This window comes from Accipiter gentilis, chromosome 12 (genome assembly GCF_929443795.1).
Source record: "Accipiter gentilis chromosome 12, bAccGen1.1, whole genome shotgun sequence".
Taxonomy (NCBI): domain Eukaryota; kingdom Metazoa; phylum Chordata; class Aves; order Accipitriformes; family Accipitridae; genus Astur; species Astur gentilis.
In genome coordinates this window covers 25,885,817-25,900,158 of record NC_064891.1, presented here as the reverse complement: position 1 = coordinate 25,900,158, position 14,342 = coordinate 25,885,817, and the positions used below count along the sequence as shown (strand labels likewise).

The 14,342-nt window shown below is 39.5% G+C and overlaps 2 protein-coding genes across 3 annotated transcripts in view; both read left to right on the top strand.

The window, feature by feature from the left end:
- Positions 1-14,342, top strand: part of PTPN13 (protein tyrosine phosphatase non-receptor type 13) — a 127,110-nt gene that overhangs the window by 37,982 nt on the left and 74,786 nt on the right. Inside the window, exons 4-6 of the mRNA XM_049815289.1 lie at positions 5,425-5,490; positions 7,959-8,144; positions 10,867-10,960. Of these exons, the coding sequence (XP_049671246.1) occupies positions 5,425-5,490; positions 7,959-8,144; positions 10,867-10,960 (346 nt within the window). The remainder of the gene's footprint in view (positions 1-5,424; positions 5,491-7,958; positions 8,145-10,866; positions 10,961-14,342) is intronic.
- MAPK10 (mitogen-activated protein kinase 10) overlaps positions 1-14,342 on the top strand; it is a 315,557-nt gene that overhangs the window by 241,970 nt on the left and 59,245 nt on the right. The window lies entirely within an intron of this gene.

Genomic DNA, 14,342 nt, shown 5'->3' with positions numbered 1-14,342 from the left:
TCTTTGGATTGATAATCCTTAGAAAAGGAAGCTAGCCACAGCCAGTGTTGTAATCTGGGAACAATTATGACATTTGGCAGTCTTCCTTCAGGAAGAACAGCAACCTGCTCTTACTCCAGAGGAAACTGGTATTGGTGTCAATTGCTATTGTGTGCACAAGGACTATTAAAACTTGTTTTTCTGTGTTGAATATTTTGTGTTAGCAGCTTTTTTTCTTCTAAACCTTGTATATAGTCAGTTTTCTTTAGGACTATATCAGCAAAGACCTACCAAAGATCACTGTTTCCTCAGTTATAAGCCCTTAGACATCCTTCTTGTCCTGCCGTATAGTCAAAATTAATGGTATAATAAAATATGTATATAATTTTATTTATGACAAGACTATAAGCAGTTAGCAACCTAGGTTGAAAGTTTTAATAGAGAAGTAAAAATAACACTGACATCAATGCAAATTTGGGATCAGTTATGTAGGATGCAGCTGCCAAGCTTTGTAGTCATACTGTTGGAATTGTTTATTGTCTTTCAAGAGAGACAACACTGTTGAAGACAGTTATGTTCCCTCTAGTGCCAACTCTGAAGCTAATATACAAACCAGGCTTTTAAAAACGCCAGAAAAAGTTTTTGAAATGACATGTTTGTGACCTTCATCAGAGCTGATTGCTTTCTTTGTTCTGTGCTAGTGCTTTTTTCTTTTTGAAATAAATAGAGAACTGTTACTATTAAAAGCCATGCTATGATGTTTCTTTATCTTAATCTTTAGGAAGGAAATACTCAGAGGGACCACTGTGGCTTATAAACTCCAGCACAGAGCATGTCAATAGGCAATGACCAAATACTGGCATTCTGCACATATGCAGCACTGATTAATCCTCTCCGATTATGATTATGTGAAATTTATTTCATGGTATCAGTATAACCTTGCTTGCTGGAAGGTGATGACAAAATTGAGACTCTAGGCTGCAGTAATTGTGTTGCTGTTTTCATTGGGAAACAATTGGATGTGGAAATAGACAAGCTTTGGCTTTAAGCAAATTACTCATACAGTCATGTATAAACAAAATAACACCCTTTAGCTTGTGGTATTCATCTTTAGCATTAGGTTGAAGCTTCAGGCTTTGGGCTTGAGATGCATTAACCTGTTTTGTGTTTGAACTCTGCTTGATTTCTGCGTGTGTTTTGCACACACTGCAGGGGGGGAAATTAACTGTTCTGATAGCCTGGGATGGTACAAAAACATTTGAAGAAAACTTGCTGCTACCATTCTTGTTCTCAGTTTAAAGCCTGGTGGATAAATCACATAGCTGTTCTCCCAGTCTGGTAGTCATGTCTGGGTGCAGTAAAGGACAGCCATAAACTGAAGATGGGATCTGTGAGTTACTCATCCTGCATTCGCTCATGTGAGACCCTTCAGTTGAATTCTTAGAAATATACCATTGTGTATAAAGAATTGAAGTCTTTTCATGATGGCAAAGGTATATACCATTATATGTAAAAATAATCTTTGATAACGCATCAGAAAAAAAAAAAGACGGTACTATCTGTAATACTGGTCTATAATCCCCCAGTTGGGAACAACACAGTACAGTACGTTTGTGCGAAATGCTTCAAACATATCAAACCTCTTGAGTTTATTTGCTTACTTGCTTATATGGAGGGAGAAAGCTACCTGAACCATAGTTTTGTACAAAAACTTTTGTCCTATTATGGCTTTATTAGTTTAAGTTTGTAGGGCTGATAAATAGCTTATGTGTGCAGCCTTCTTTTTTTGAATGTTTCCCTTTATGTTTGTGTTAAACTGTGTGTTGGATGGTATACTGGTTATTTGTCTTGATATTCATTGACTTCATGTTTCTTAGATCTTGCTTTGCACATGCTGACTGTGGTAACTTTTAACATATTTAAACTTTTTATTTTTTGTTCTTTCACAACTTGCTGTAGCTTACCAAATTCACTTACTGGAGATCTTTGGTGTTTTCCTTTTTGGTTGTTCTTCTGAAATTGGACTATGTCTGAAAGCTGCTGAAGGCAGAAAAGCATCTTGTTTCTTAAGGCCTTGTAACAGACAGTGACAGGGTTGCATTTGTCTCTTGAATTATGAATTTACTTGCTAACACAAAGTAACAGTGTATTCAAGGATATATATTAGAAAAAATGATAGTGAATACCCTTTTGATTCTAAGACACGCAGTCAATTTGAATACAAAATAAGTGTGAGGTAACTGCAAGCTTATTGGAAATAGAGTAAGCAAACCATTCAAAATTATAATGAAAGATTAATTTGGGAAATTAATTTTATGTTGATTTATATATTGTGGAAAATATTAGAAGTATCATAAACCAAAAATGAACTAGAATTTTTGAATAAATGCTCTCATTTTTAAGAGATGCATGTTATGCCTCTAAATCAAAAGATTACCCCATCTAGAGAGAGAGAAGGGTATTTTAAATATGAATGCTTATTAGGTAGTATTGTACAAAAACACGAGTTACTAGTCATTTAAAATTAGAAAAATTTTTGGGTTTTTATAATACAATTTATCAATAGATTTTTTTTTTGCCTGGTTTTCATGCCGGAATTGTCTCTTACGTAAGGAACTTGATGTAATGCTGCACAAACCTCAAGCAGTGGTGATCTTTTAAACAGACTGTTGTGGGATTTCTTCCCCCTCCCCCCGACTTTCTGACACAACCTAAGGCTGTCAAACTATAATAAGCAGTTAGAAATTCCTAAGGGGAACTGTCAAACAGCAGTTGAGCAGCAATATGACTATTTATCTGATTTTTGAAGTTGAGGTGTAGTAGGGTAGCGTGTTTTAGTTTAGAGGTCTGATTGTGTGGTTGTACAGTAATATTTTTGTTAAGGATGATGCACTCCTTTGTTTTGGAAATATCTTCCATTATGTTGAAGCTTAGAATCATGGAATGATAGAATATCCTGAATTGGAAGGGACCTGCAAGGATCACTGAGTCCAGCTCCAGACTCCACAGAGGGCAACCCAAACATTAAATCATATATCTAAGAGCATTGTCCAAATGCTTCTTGAACACCAACAGGCTTAGGACCATGTCCGCTTCTCTGATTAGAATCAATAATTTTGATAATAGACTTTTTAAGTGCTGTTCTTGCATTTTGGGGGAACAGGAGAGGTTGGAGGGCTTTTTTGGGGCAAATTTTTTGTTTGGTTGGTTTTGCGTGGTTTTTTGTTTGGTTTTTTTTCTGAAAAGTTTTTTTTGCATGCATTTATTACCCTGAAAGTATGTTCACCTTTTTCTGTATAGCTGTGGTATATCTGGATATGTAAGGAAGACTTTCTAGTGACTTTCTACTATTTCAGTTGAAAGGGTAATGGGTAATAAATTAGATATAGAACAATTTTCACAGTATTTGCAAGATAATGTTTCTGCCTGAATGGGGCAGTGGTATTAACTAAGAACCCTTGATGCTTGTCTGTGACTTCTGTCCTATTCTGTTCTTTGCAAGGAACAGAGACACCTTACTTTTGTGGCCAGTGTTTGCTTTCTGGGAGAGGAGGCTGATGGGTGAGCCCTTGTTAGGTATACAGTACTGGCTACACATCTGCATCTAGCATAAAGCTGTGTTTCATCTGCATGGGTGTACAACACTGCTGCAGTCCTGCCAGAACATGCCACTAGCAACAAAATTTGCCGCCTCATTTTCCCTTCTGAGCATGATTGCAAAGAAATTCTCCATGGTTCTGCTCCAGCTTTAACGCAAAGGAAAATACTGTTTCTGTATTTTTCTCTGGCTGAATATCTTTCGCAAGACTGAATGCACACCAGCTGACCCCGTTCCTCTGTGTTCAGTGTTTTGTCAGTCAACTGGACTGAACTGTACCAGTGAGTAATCAGGTGTCAGCAGTATCTGGTGTATCACTACCTTTTACTGATGGAAACCTTTCTGTCCTGTGCTGACTTATATGCTGTGTTAGACAGAGGCCATCCAACAAGATTTTAAGTGGCAGAAGTTTGGGATTGGAGTGCTTCTCTGAGTACATTGAATTCCAATTTTATATGAATAAGGCACATAGAATTTACAAGAACAATTTTAATAACGTGTCGCTTCTAAGTGTATTTAGTAATTACTTCCTTACCCTGTCACAAAGCTGTGTATTGCTCTTCCGAATACATAAAAAGGAAACTTCTGGTTTGCGGTATAAATCTAAAAATACATCATACTTGTGTTTTGGGGTTAATTCCTGGCATAGTGCAGTAATGGTATAGTGTCTTTCAAGCAACCTGGTCTAAAAAGAAAAACTTTTATGCATCATCCTTTTTCAGAGTCCTTGAGAATATATTTTGTTGTCTTGAGTAGGCTGGGAGACTCCTCAGTACAGAGATGAATTCTCTTATAAGACCTTAACCTAGTTCTAGATATATGATTTGTAACAACTCTACTTATTTAGTATGGGAAGAATAGAATTATTTTTATCACTTCATAGGTTCTGTTGAGTCCATCCATTACCTTTGTACCCTCAATTTACACCAAAGTTTTTAAAATCTCGGAGTCTGGACAGATCTTAGGACTTAAGATGTTTTGCTTTTAGTTCGTGAAAAGGCTGACTTAACTGAATCGCTTCTAATTTATCGCTGTCCCTGTAATCATTGTTCATTGCCTGCACAATTATTTAATACACTTGTTGCTTTAAGTAGCACAAATACTACTTATAACTTGATAGAGCCATCACTAGTGTATGTTACTTATACAGTCCAGAATGACTGATTATTTTTTTTTCTGCACTTACCTGTTTTATTTTCACAGTAACCTTCAGGGGCAGTATGTGTTTGTGCTATTAATTCTGCAGTATTTAAGGTTTTATTCCCTGTCCTGATGGGCTTAATATGTTAAAGATATATTAATGTCGTTAATGTTGATATGAATTGTTAATTATACATGTAATGATTAATGTATTTGTATCTTAAAATATCAATAATAGATTAAGGTGACTGCTTTTACATTGATACTCTGATGTTCATTCCTTTTTTTTCCTTTGATACCAATCGTAGGGATCTCTTGACAGTAGCAGCCCACTGTTTGAGTCCTGCTAAGGTCTGCCTTGCCTTCAGGCTAAAGTTTTAAGGATCCTTGGACACAACCATGCATTCTGTACCTCACACCAGGCTGATTGCATGGATTGCATGTGTTTCTGGCTTCAGTGTGAGATGAAAGCTTAAAATTGAATGGAGAAGACAGGCACTGGTTAGATGCAGTATGTGTTGTAGCAGTAGGATTTGCTTCTCTGACCCTCATGGCAAAGGAGAACAATTTGAAAGATAACTGAGCTTAAATACCAGGAATATATATATAGGCAAACTGATGTTAACTTAGTTGCTCTACTTTAAAGTTCTGCTTTGTGTTTCCAGTCCTGTTCAATGAGTTGACAAATGTCTTGTGTCTTATGACAGGTCCATATTTATTCTCTTGGTATGGCACTCTTTTGGGGAGCTGACCATGAAGTTCCTCAAAGTCAGGTAAGTTTAGATTTGGTTTTGTTTAATATTGCAACTTCAGACTTGATAGTTTGACTGTATCTGCATTTGAGTTAACATGGCAGGGTGTCATAATGATACACTGAAGAGTAAGATTTCTTCCCTGTACCTAAGAGCTTTTTCCTGTGGGGTGTGTGAGGGTGGTGATAGTGTTGTCTTGCAGAAAGAAGGTGCTGATACTACATTTCTGTTAGTTTCCATGAAGATACATCTGGGCTAGTCTACCCTGTAGTGTCGAAGGCTGAAAGACAACAGTTTAAGCTGCTGACAAAGGAGAAAATGAGTTGTTTTGGTTTAGGCTTATATAAAAACAAATATTTAAATAACGTTGTTGCTTTACTCGTAACAAAGCAACTTGTTCCCTATGCTGCTGTAACTTCTGTGAGTCTGTACTTGGCCCATACAGATACTTTACATTACACAATGACAAAGGGTATGAATTGTTTGGAACAGGGAGTAGACTTTTGCTATTGATTGACTTGTCAGTCAATGCAGACACAGTTATAGACTGCTTAGAGCCGAGTGTTATTGCACAATGGGGTTATTTCACACACCCAGCAGAACTCCTAGACTGTCTTTCCAAAACTGACTGAAGGTGATGTGATTCATCATCTTCCTGGGTGCTCCTTCCCCACCCCCAATTAAACTTCTAGAAGTCAATATCTAAAAGCATGAAAATAAGATGGAATGCATCAAAAAAATCATTTAATGATGGACTTGGAATTGTGGGATTTGGCAGAGCATTGTGCAGCTCAAGGAGATAAGCTATTTCTGTTTCATTTTTGGGTTCAGTCCTACTAGTTGGTGTTAGGTGCAAGGCTAAGGAAGGAAATTTTGAAAGGCTTTTTGGCAATTTTAAGTGTTCAGTTACTAATGTTTTCTTTAACAGAGTGGTAGTTGGGTTCTCAGTTATACTGATTTGGAAGTAGCTGCCTGAATGCAAAAGTCAGAAAATTTGAAGCTATGACTATTTTAGGGATACTTATTTGTAATACCTACTGTGCCTGTCCCAAAAGCCCCAGTATTTTCTTAGACAGCTATCCCCTTTCTTTGATCTCCTGTCTTGTAGGACATGAAAGGAACAGTATTCAGCAGTAGTGAGAGAGTGACTTAAGGTAGGTAGAAGTAGGTGTTGAGCAGAAAGTAGGCATGAATTTCAGTCCCCTTTTTCTTTGTTTCTTCCTTTGGTATTAGATTGAAGCAAAAGTTTCACAGTAATGCAGTGGGAAGGAGTGCTCTACCTTTTGATACAACAATATTTTTCCAAAGACAGTGTGGTGAGGTATGCCTGGAAAGAAAGGGGAGCAGAAGCCTTGAATTTACCTTTGGGATGTTCTCATGCAGTGCTTCTGCCCTGTGGAGTTAGTGGAGGGAAAAGGACAGTCTATGTATGGCATTACTTCTAAGTGTTAATTTGCATGTGCAGATTTTCCATTTAAAATTTTTTTTTCCGTATTTGCCTGCCTATGTTGGTTAATGAGCTGCTTCTCTGCTGGGAGTGTGGTTGAATACAAGACTCATTTTTATGATTAGTTAGAAGTGCTAAACAGATAGGTGGGAAAAGCCTATGTTAATTAAATCAGGGTGGTCCAGAATACTTTTTTTTAATGGTACAGTTTAAGAGTACTAATACAGGGAAGATTGGAAGATTGTAATGGTTTGAAGTGCTCTGTGATGCAAAAAGCATGACAATGCTTGTACTTTGTGGGTAACCACCCACTTTGGGAGAGTTGCAGATCAGAAAGCTCAAGTCCCAAGTGCCTGCGGTGTCTGAGAACAAGTGTTATCACTGACTATTGCATACCCTGAGGAGTGATATTCCACATACAGTGTGCTGGATTTACTGAATGGGTAGAGGAGAATTAAATCTAGATGGTTCGTAACTGTATGGGTGTTGTCCTGCAACTATGAAGCTCTGGTTCCTTAACCAATGGCTTTGTTGTTTTATTCCTTACTTTTTTCTTGATATTATTTGATGATGTCACTGGTCTTTGGAAATGCTAATGCAGCTGCTGCAAAATATTGGTGAGGTGAGGAACTGTAGAAAATGAGCATAACAGAGAGGGTTACAATATGATTGTAATGAGGATTGAATTTTATGCTTGTGACTGGCAACAACAAAGAAAACTTCCTCTGAACCTTTTCTATAGTCATTAAGCCCTTGAGAAAGGAAGGCGTTGGTGTCCTGACCTTACAGTTCAGGCAGCTTGCTTGGACCAGATTGTTGTAGAGTAGGAATCGAATCTAGATGCTGAATGCCTGTCCCCTGATCTACAACTGCTATTTTTTCACCACCTAGATGGTGACTTTCAAATTGGCACTCAGATAATGTAGGCAACAAGTCTCGTGAAAAGTTACTTTACTGTGTTGAATGTCTTTTGTCTCTGTGAGTACCACAAGTCACTATTAAAACTGCTTTTCCTATCCCTCCTGGTTTTGTTTGTCACTAGCCTATCAAACTTGGAGATCATCTCAACAGCATACTTCTCGGCATGTGCGAAGATGTCATTTATGCCCGTGTATCTGTACGGACTGTTCTGGATGCTTGCAGTGCCCACATAAGGAACAGTAACTGTGCCCCTTCTTTTTCATATGTGAAACAATTGGTCAGACTGGTTCTGGGAAGCCTGTCTGGGGTAAGTCTGTGTCAGCATTTGAGGAATAATAGAGATGAGCAGGAAGAGAGCAAAGGTGCTAATTCAGAGTCACTCTGCAGTCATTCTTCCTCTTATTTTACTATGTTGCAATTTTGATAAGGATGAGTGTTGAAAGGAGAGAATTGCTTCTCTCCCCTTGTAACAGTTTGTGCACTTGATTATTCCTCCTGTAATATGCATTCATGAATGTTGATTCTGAGGAATTTGATTTTGTGAACTGTTTGTCTTCATTGAAAGAAAAGTGGGGAAAAATGGGAGAGCAAAAAAGATGATGAACTCTGGGGCAAGCCTTAGACTTATTGCTACTTGAAATGCTTAAAAAATTATTGCTGTGGATTTTCTTTTTTAAAGCTATGCTTGACTTTTTGGGAGTTGCTTATTAACAGGAAGAGGGACTTTTTAGATGGTGTGCCAATTCTCTTGCACTTCTGCTCAGCTCTTGGATATGATAGTTGTGGAGGATGTTATTGTCTAATGATGACAAATGCATTGAACTCTTTTCAGGAGTGAAGGAAACTATATGAACTCATCTTGCAAAGTTACTATTCCTGACAGGCAACCTCCCTTCACCTAAACCATTACAATATAACTTCAGAATAGTTAAATAATTTCAAGACTCTGAGTAGAAAGGAAGGCCGTAAATTGTCAATATTGTTAGATTGTTCTCTGGCCAATACTTGCTTTCCTTGTGTTCTGTTTACAATTATGATAAATGATGAGCAGTTTATTATTGCTGGAATAATATCCTATGATGGTCCTGAATTTTATCTGGTTTTATATCATTGAAACTCCTTTTTTTAATCTCATAGGGGTTATGCCAATGTAAAAATTGGTGTCTGGCAAGACAGCACTGTACTTGCAAGAAAAATGTTTGACTTAATAATGATTTCTTTAAAAAAAAATAATGTTATGATCTAATTGTTAGATAGTTTGTTCATAAATCTGGTTTGGAAGTACTTGTACAAGGTGAGAGGTCCCAGCATTTGTCTAGTATGTGGCAGCAGCTGATTATGACAGGCCTCCAGAAATAATGTTGAGCCTAAGCTTCACAAAGCATTGTATAGTCTGTGAGGCTATGTCTGCCAGTCTGGTGCTCCTTGTTGTAATGTCTGAAGTCTTGTGTACTTGCTGAGTGAAGCTAGTCTGTGATTCAATGAAATAAATTAAAATATTAAAATAAAGATCCAAACCTTAAATTGGGCCACAAGCTATAGAAACAACCACTGTTGAGAGCGAGTCATTAGTCTCCAAGTTCTTAATGGCCCTTTTTGCTTACCAATTTTTCTGCTTTTCCTCATCTTGTTCTTGTCAGCAGGCTTTCAGAGGGAGTCTGAGGTTAGTGTGGCAGACTAATCTAGACCAGCCTGCCAAAGACAGCAACAGTGGTCCCAAATGCATATACTGAAATCCAGCGGAGAGCTGAATCCAGCAAGTGTGTTCCTGTCTGCTATATCATGTTCATAATGAAGGAGTGGGACTACTGGCAGTTATCCAGTGCTGAAGTTTTGCTAATCTTCTAGATTTCCTCTGCCAGTAACCTTTTTAACCTAATTCATAATGTGTGTTGGCTTTGCAAGAAGACAAGAACAATATTGCCAGATAGAACTGAGTGTTAACAGAGCAATGATGACATTGCTGTGCCGCTGTGTTGTCATGTAGCTTAGCTAGCCATCCCTGCTGTTTTTAATGTTTAGTGCTCTGTATGTGTGCTGGAATTTTTAAGTTAATAAGCACATAAAATTGCTTTTTTCAGAACTGTAGTACAACTTGCTATTCCAAGATCAGCATGCATCCAATCTTGATTGGCCTTATCAAAGGCTAGAGAGGTCATTTGGTGGTCTATGAAGCACAGCTGAGAGGTCCTGTTTGAATGTTTTCACTTTCCATGTTAATATCCTTTGTAAAGGGCGATATGGCACAGAACTGATTCAATCTATTTAATGTTAATTGAGTTGCATTGCAGCTGTGATGGATAGAAGGCTGCTTGATTTCTCTTTCCCACCTCCCAGCTAAGCCACTGTCCAAGTTATGCCAATTCTCACCGTAGCAAAAGATATCACTAAAGATTCTTTGTTGTAGTACATAAACTCTTCTTTGAATGACTGTACATGCGAAATAATTGTATTTGTTTTTAGGGAAGTAGCAATTAAAAAAAAAAAAAAAAGTTAAAATTTAATGGGAGTAGTTAAGCCTGACACATGAAAGGAATGTGCCTGGGGGGCTAAAGAAGAGACGTCTCACAAATGCATGAGATTTTACACATGTAGTAAGTTGGGTGAGGTATCAGCCTAAAACTATGAGGTACAAGACAGTTTTGTTACACAGAAAACTCATCATGCCAATCACAAGTTCCAGTCATGTTGCAACCACAGAACATGGTTTTCAAGTGTTACTGTATCTTGTTTGCTGTAGGGGTAGAATGTATTTAAGTTATATGCTTGTGAACTTAATTTAGATTTAGTGGAAAAAAAGTAGACCGAATGTGTAGTAAAAATAATGCATAGATTATTCAGACAGAGTTAATTCCAGGAGATGGCCTCACTGATGAATCTGTTTTATCAAAAAAGTTTAAACTTCCACTCTGAACTTGAACTTAACTGTTTGGCAATGACTTACATTGTGCATTTATGTAACAGACACTTGTTTCATACTAATGGGTGCTCTTTCAATATTTGACTTTGCATTACTGCCTGTCTTGCAGGTGGATCAGCTTTCTTGCAATGGGGAGAGAAAACTGCAGCCAGACAGGAGCCAGGCTATTCGGGAGCGGCTGAGGGGAAAAGGACTTCCCACAGGTAAGTGCCTCATTGCAGTAAGGGTTATGGCAATAAATACAGCCCTGTGGAAGACCAAGTTTTGGGTACGTTTTGTGGCCAAAGAAATTGAATAGCGGAGGACTTGCTGACATTCAAAGAACTCTGATGGTACAGTGTCTAGCTAAGTGTTGGTGATGGTGACATGAGAATAATTGTTTCAAGAAAATACATGTGTTTTTCTGTTCAGTCCTGATGATAGGAACAGATTTTAAAGGTTCTGAGCCAAAAGTTTTCTTTTTGGAGAAAGGGAATCTTCAGCTGAAGGTAGGTCAGCTAGAGGAACAGGAAGCAGCTTTTCTTTGTTCCCTCTTTCCTGTGGACTCTGCTTTCTCTTCATAGCTCTAGTTGCATGCAGCCTCTTTCTCTGCTTCCCACGCAGCCCTGGACTCTTTTCTCTGTGCACAAAGCTTTTTACTGACTCTTCTTTTTTTCCTGAAGAAAAGTGTTCTATGTTCCATCACAGTTCTGCTGTGCTTTGACAGCGTGAGGTGGACAAAGAGGCCAGGTAGGGTTGTACTGTTACTTTAGGGAAGTAAGGAAAGAGGAAACTAGACGGGGGCATGGAGGAGACAGACTGTTTCAGAGGCAAACTGTTGCTGTTGCCACTGGGGAGGAAAAAGGATAAAGGTTGACAGCTGATGCTGGCCATGACCATAAGTGTTAGGGACACAGGGTTTTCATCCGCTTCGCGTATCTCCCTGCCTATTTACCACCAGTAGACTTGGAGCAAAGTTCTGTTGCTGATGTGCTTGTGTTGCTCCTCTGTTTTTTAGTTTTCTGTCAAGCAACCGTGCAGTGAATTGCAGGAACCGAAATAATCCATGGAGTTGTCAGTGGCAATAGAAACTGCAAAAGTTAGACATGAGTCTGGCCAGGCATTGGTGGTCTTCCTTTATTGATTCTTTAGAGATGAGTCCTAGATTAGGCTACGTTTTGATATAAAAACCTTATGTCAGTGGTTGCCAGCCCTTCCAGTATGGCGCTATGTGTTTAGGAACAGTTTCTGGTACAAGCTGTCTCTTCATTTTCTGGCACAAATGCACTGTTCTTACTGCTTTCTCAGGGGCCTTGTTTTCTTACTGGCTTTTTTCTTCTTCTTTTCCAGAATATTTCTGTAGTAATAGGAAGATCTGTAGAAATACAGGGTTTGGGACTGGTTCAGTCTACGTGACTGGATTTGTAAACCATGTAATACCTTTCTTTCTGAACTTCTTAAGGTCTTTCTTAAAATGATTTTTTTCTGTGGTTCCCACCTATTGTGGTTTAAGCCCGGCTGGCAATAAAGCACCATGAGGCTGCTTGTTCACTCCTTTCCACCCCCCCACCCCTTCCCTGCTGCCAGTGGAATGGGAAGGGGAAAATATAATGAAAAGCTTGTGAGTAGACAGAAGGACAGGGAGGGATCACTCACCAGTTATGGTCACGGGCAAACAACAGACTCAACTTTGGGGAAAAAACAAAATCGGTTTAATTTGTTACCAATCAAATCAGAGCAGGATAATGAGAAGTAAAACCAAATCTTAAAACACCTTCCCCCCACCCCTCCCTCCTTCCCAGGTCAACTCCACTCCCTGGGGGGATAGGGAATGGGGGTTGGGGTCAGCTCCCCACACCTTGTCTCTGCCGCTCCTTCCTCCTCAGGGGGAGGACTCCTCACTCGTCCCCTGCTCCACCGTGGGGTCCCTCCCACAGGAGACAGTTCTCCATGAACTTCTCTGACGTAGGTCCTTCCCATAGGCTGCAGTTCTTCACAAGCTGCTTCGGCATGGATTCCTTCCATGGTGTGCAGTCCTTCAGTCACGGACTGCTCCAGTGCAGCTTTCCCATGGAGTCACGGCCATCTTCAGGGTCATCCCCTGCTCCGGCGTGGGCTCCTCCCCGGGCTGCAGGTGGGCATCTGCTCCCCCGCTTCCCTCCATGGGCTGGGGGGACACAGCCTGCCGTCTCACCACGGGCTGCAGGGGCATCCACCTCCTCTCCCTCCTTCTTCACTGACCTCGGTGTCTGCAGAGGTGTTCCTCTCACATTCCAATCCCACTACTCACTGCAGGTTCCCCTTCTGAAAACTGTTCTCCCAAGAGGTGCTACCACCATCGCTGATGGGCTGGTTCTTGGTGCTGGGCCTTGGCCAGAGGCGGGTCTGACTTGGAGCCAGGGAAGCTTCCAGCAGCTTCTCACAGGAGCCACCCCTGTAGCCCCCTCCCCTGCTGCCAAAATCCTGCCTCACAAATGCAATACACCACCAATTTTATAAGGGTTGTACTAGAACCTTATTGTTCTGGTGGTTAAATTGTTAGTTTATTCTTTAACACTGTTCTTCCCAATTTCCACTTTCCAGTGTTGTTGTATTCACAGTTTGTTTACACACCTTTGTTCTTTTTTTATTTTCACTGATACAGTTGAACAGTCTTTTGCTGGTTTGCTTTTCATTTTCTTAGAAAATCCTTAGCTTCTTTTTTTAAATGTTTGTGTGGTTTGGGGGGGGGGGGGGGGTGTTGTTCATTTGTTTTCCTACAGACAACTTTGTTTAAGCTTTTTACCAGATTTTGGTTTTTTCCCCCAGAAGTAATGATTGTCCCCAAAGTCTTAAGTATATTTTAACAAAAAAGCTTTTGGTTTAGGTCCTACAAATTTTGGAGTTTGAAGTATTACTCCAGCCAGTATCTCCATGGCTTTCTGGCTCAGTACTAGGCTGAATAATATCCCTGTAATGTCTGAAACTTTCTCTGACAACTATGTCTTTAAGTTAAAGGATATAGACGAGATGATCTGATTGCTGTTTTCCTGCTGTATCGTCTGACTTGGAAAAAAATGTCATGGCTAGAATATTGTCTTCTCTTATCCTTGCTTTTTTTGAACTGCTTAAGTATATATGATTTTGCTTCTGAGATGGTTGAGAGGTGTTGCAGTTCGGTTTAATTACTGCAAAGTTCAGTTCAGATGCAGTGTCTGAATCTCTGAAGGGCTGTGGAGCTGTATGTTTGTCTGGCTGATGTGTGCTCACTTGCCTTCTGGCTCTGCCTAGTTCTAGGGTGCCAAGCAGAAGAGGTTCCCTGCAGTGTGTGTGCTTGTCCCTGGGTCAGGGAAGAACAGCCAAGAGTTAAGGATTCTCTGAGACTGAGTTGTCCATTTGGCTCAGCTGCTATCAATCAGTAAATTCAAAAAAGGGTTTTAAGTGACCTCAGTCAAAATCACTTTTTGAAAGGTTTCTCTTTTTAGGGAACATCACATTGTCTGAGGAGAACTAATTAAACATAATCTTTACTCAAATAATATTTATGAAGTGAGTGAGCTTGATTAACCCCCAGGCTATAAAGTTGGCTGAAGAGTCCTCATCCTCTAACCTCTCTCTTAAGTTGAT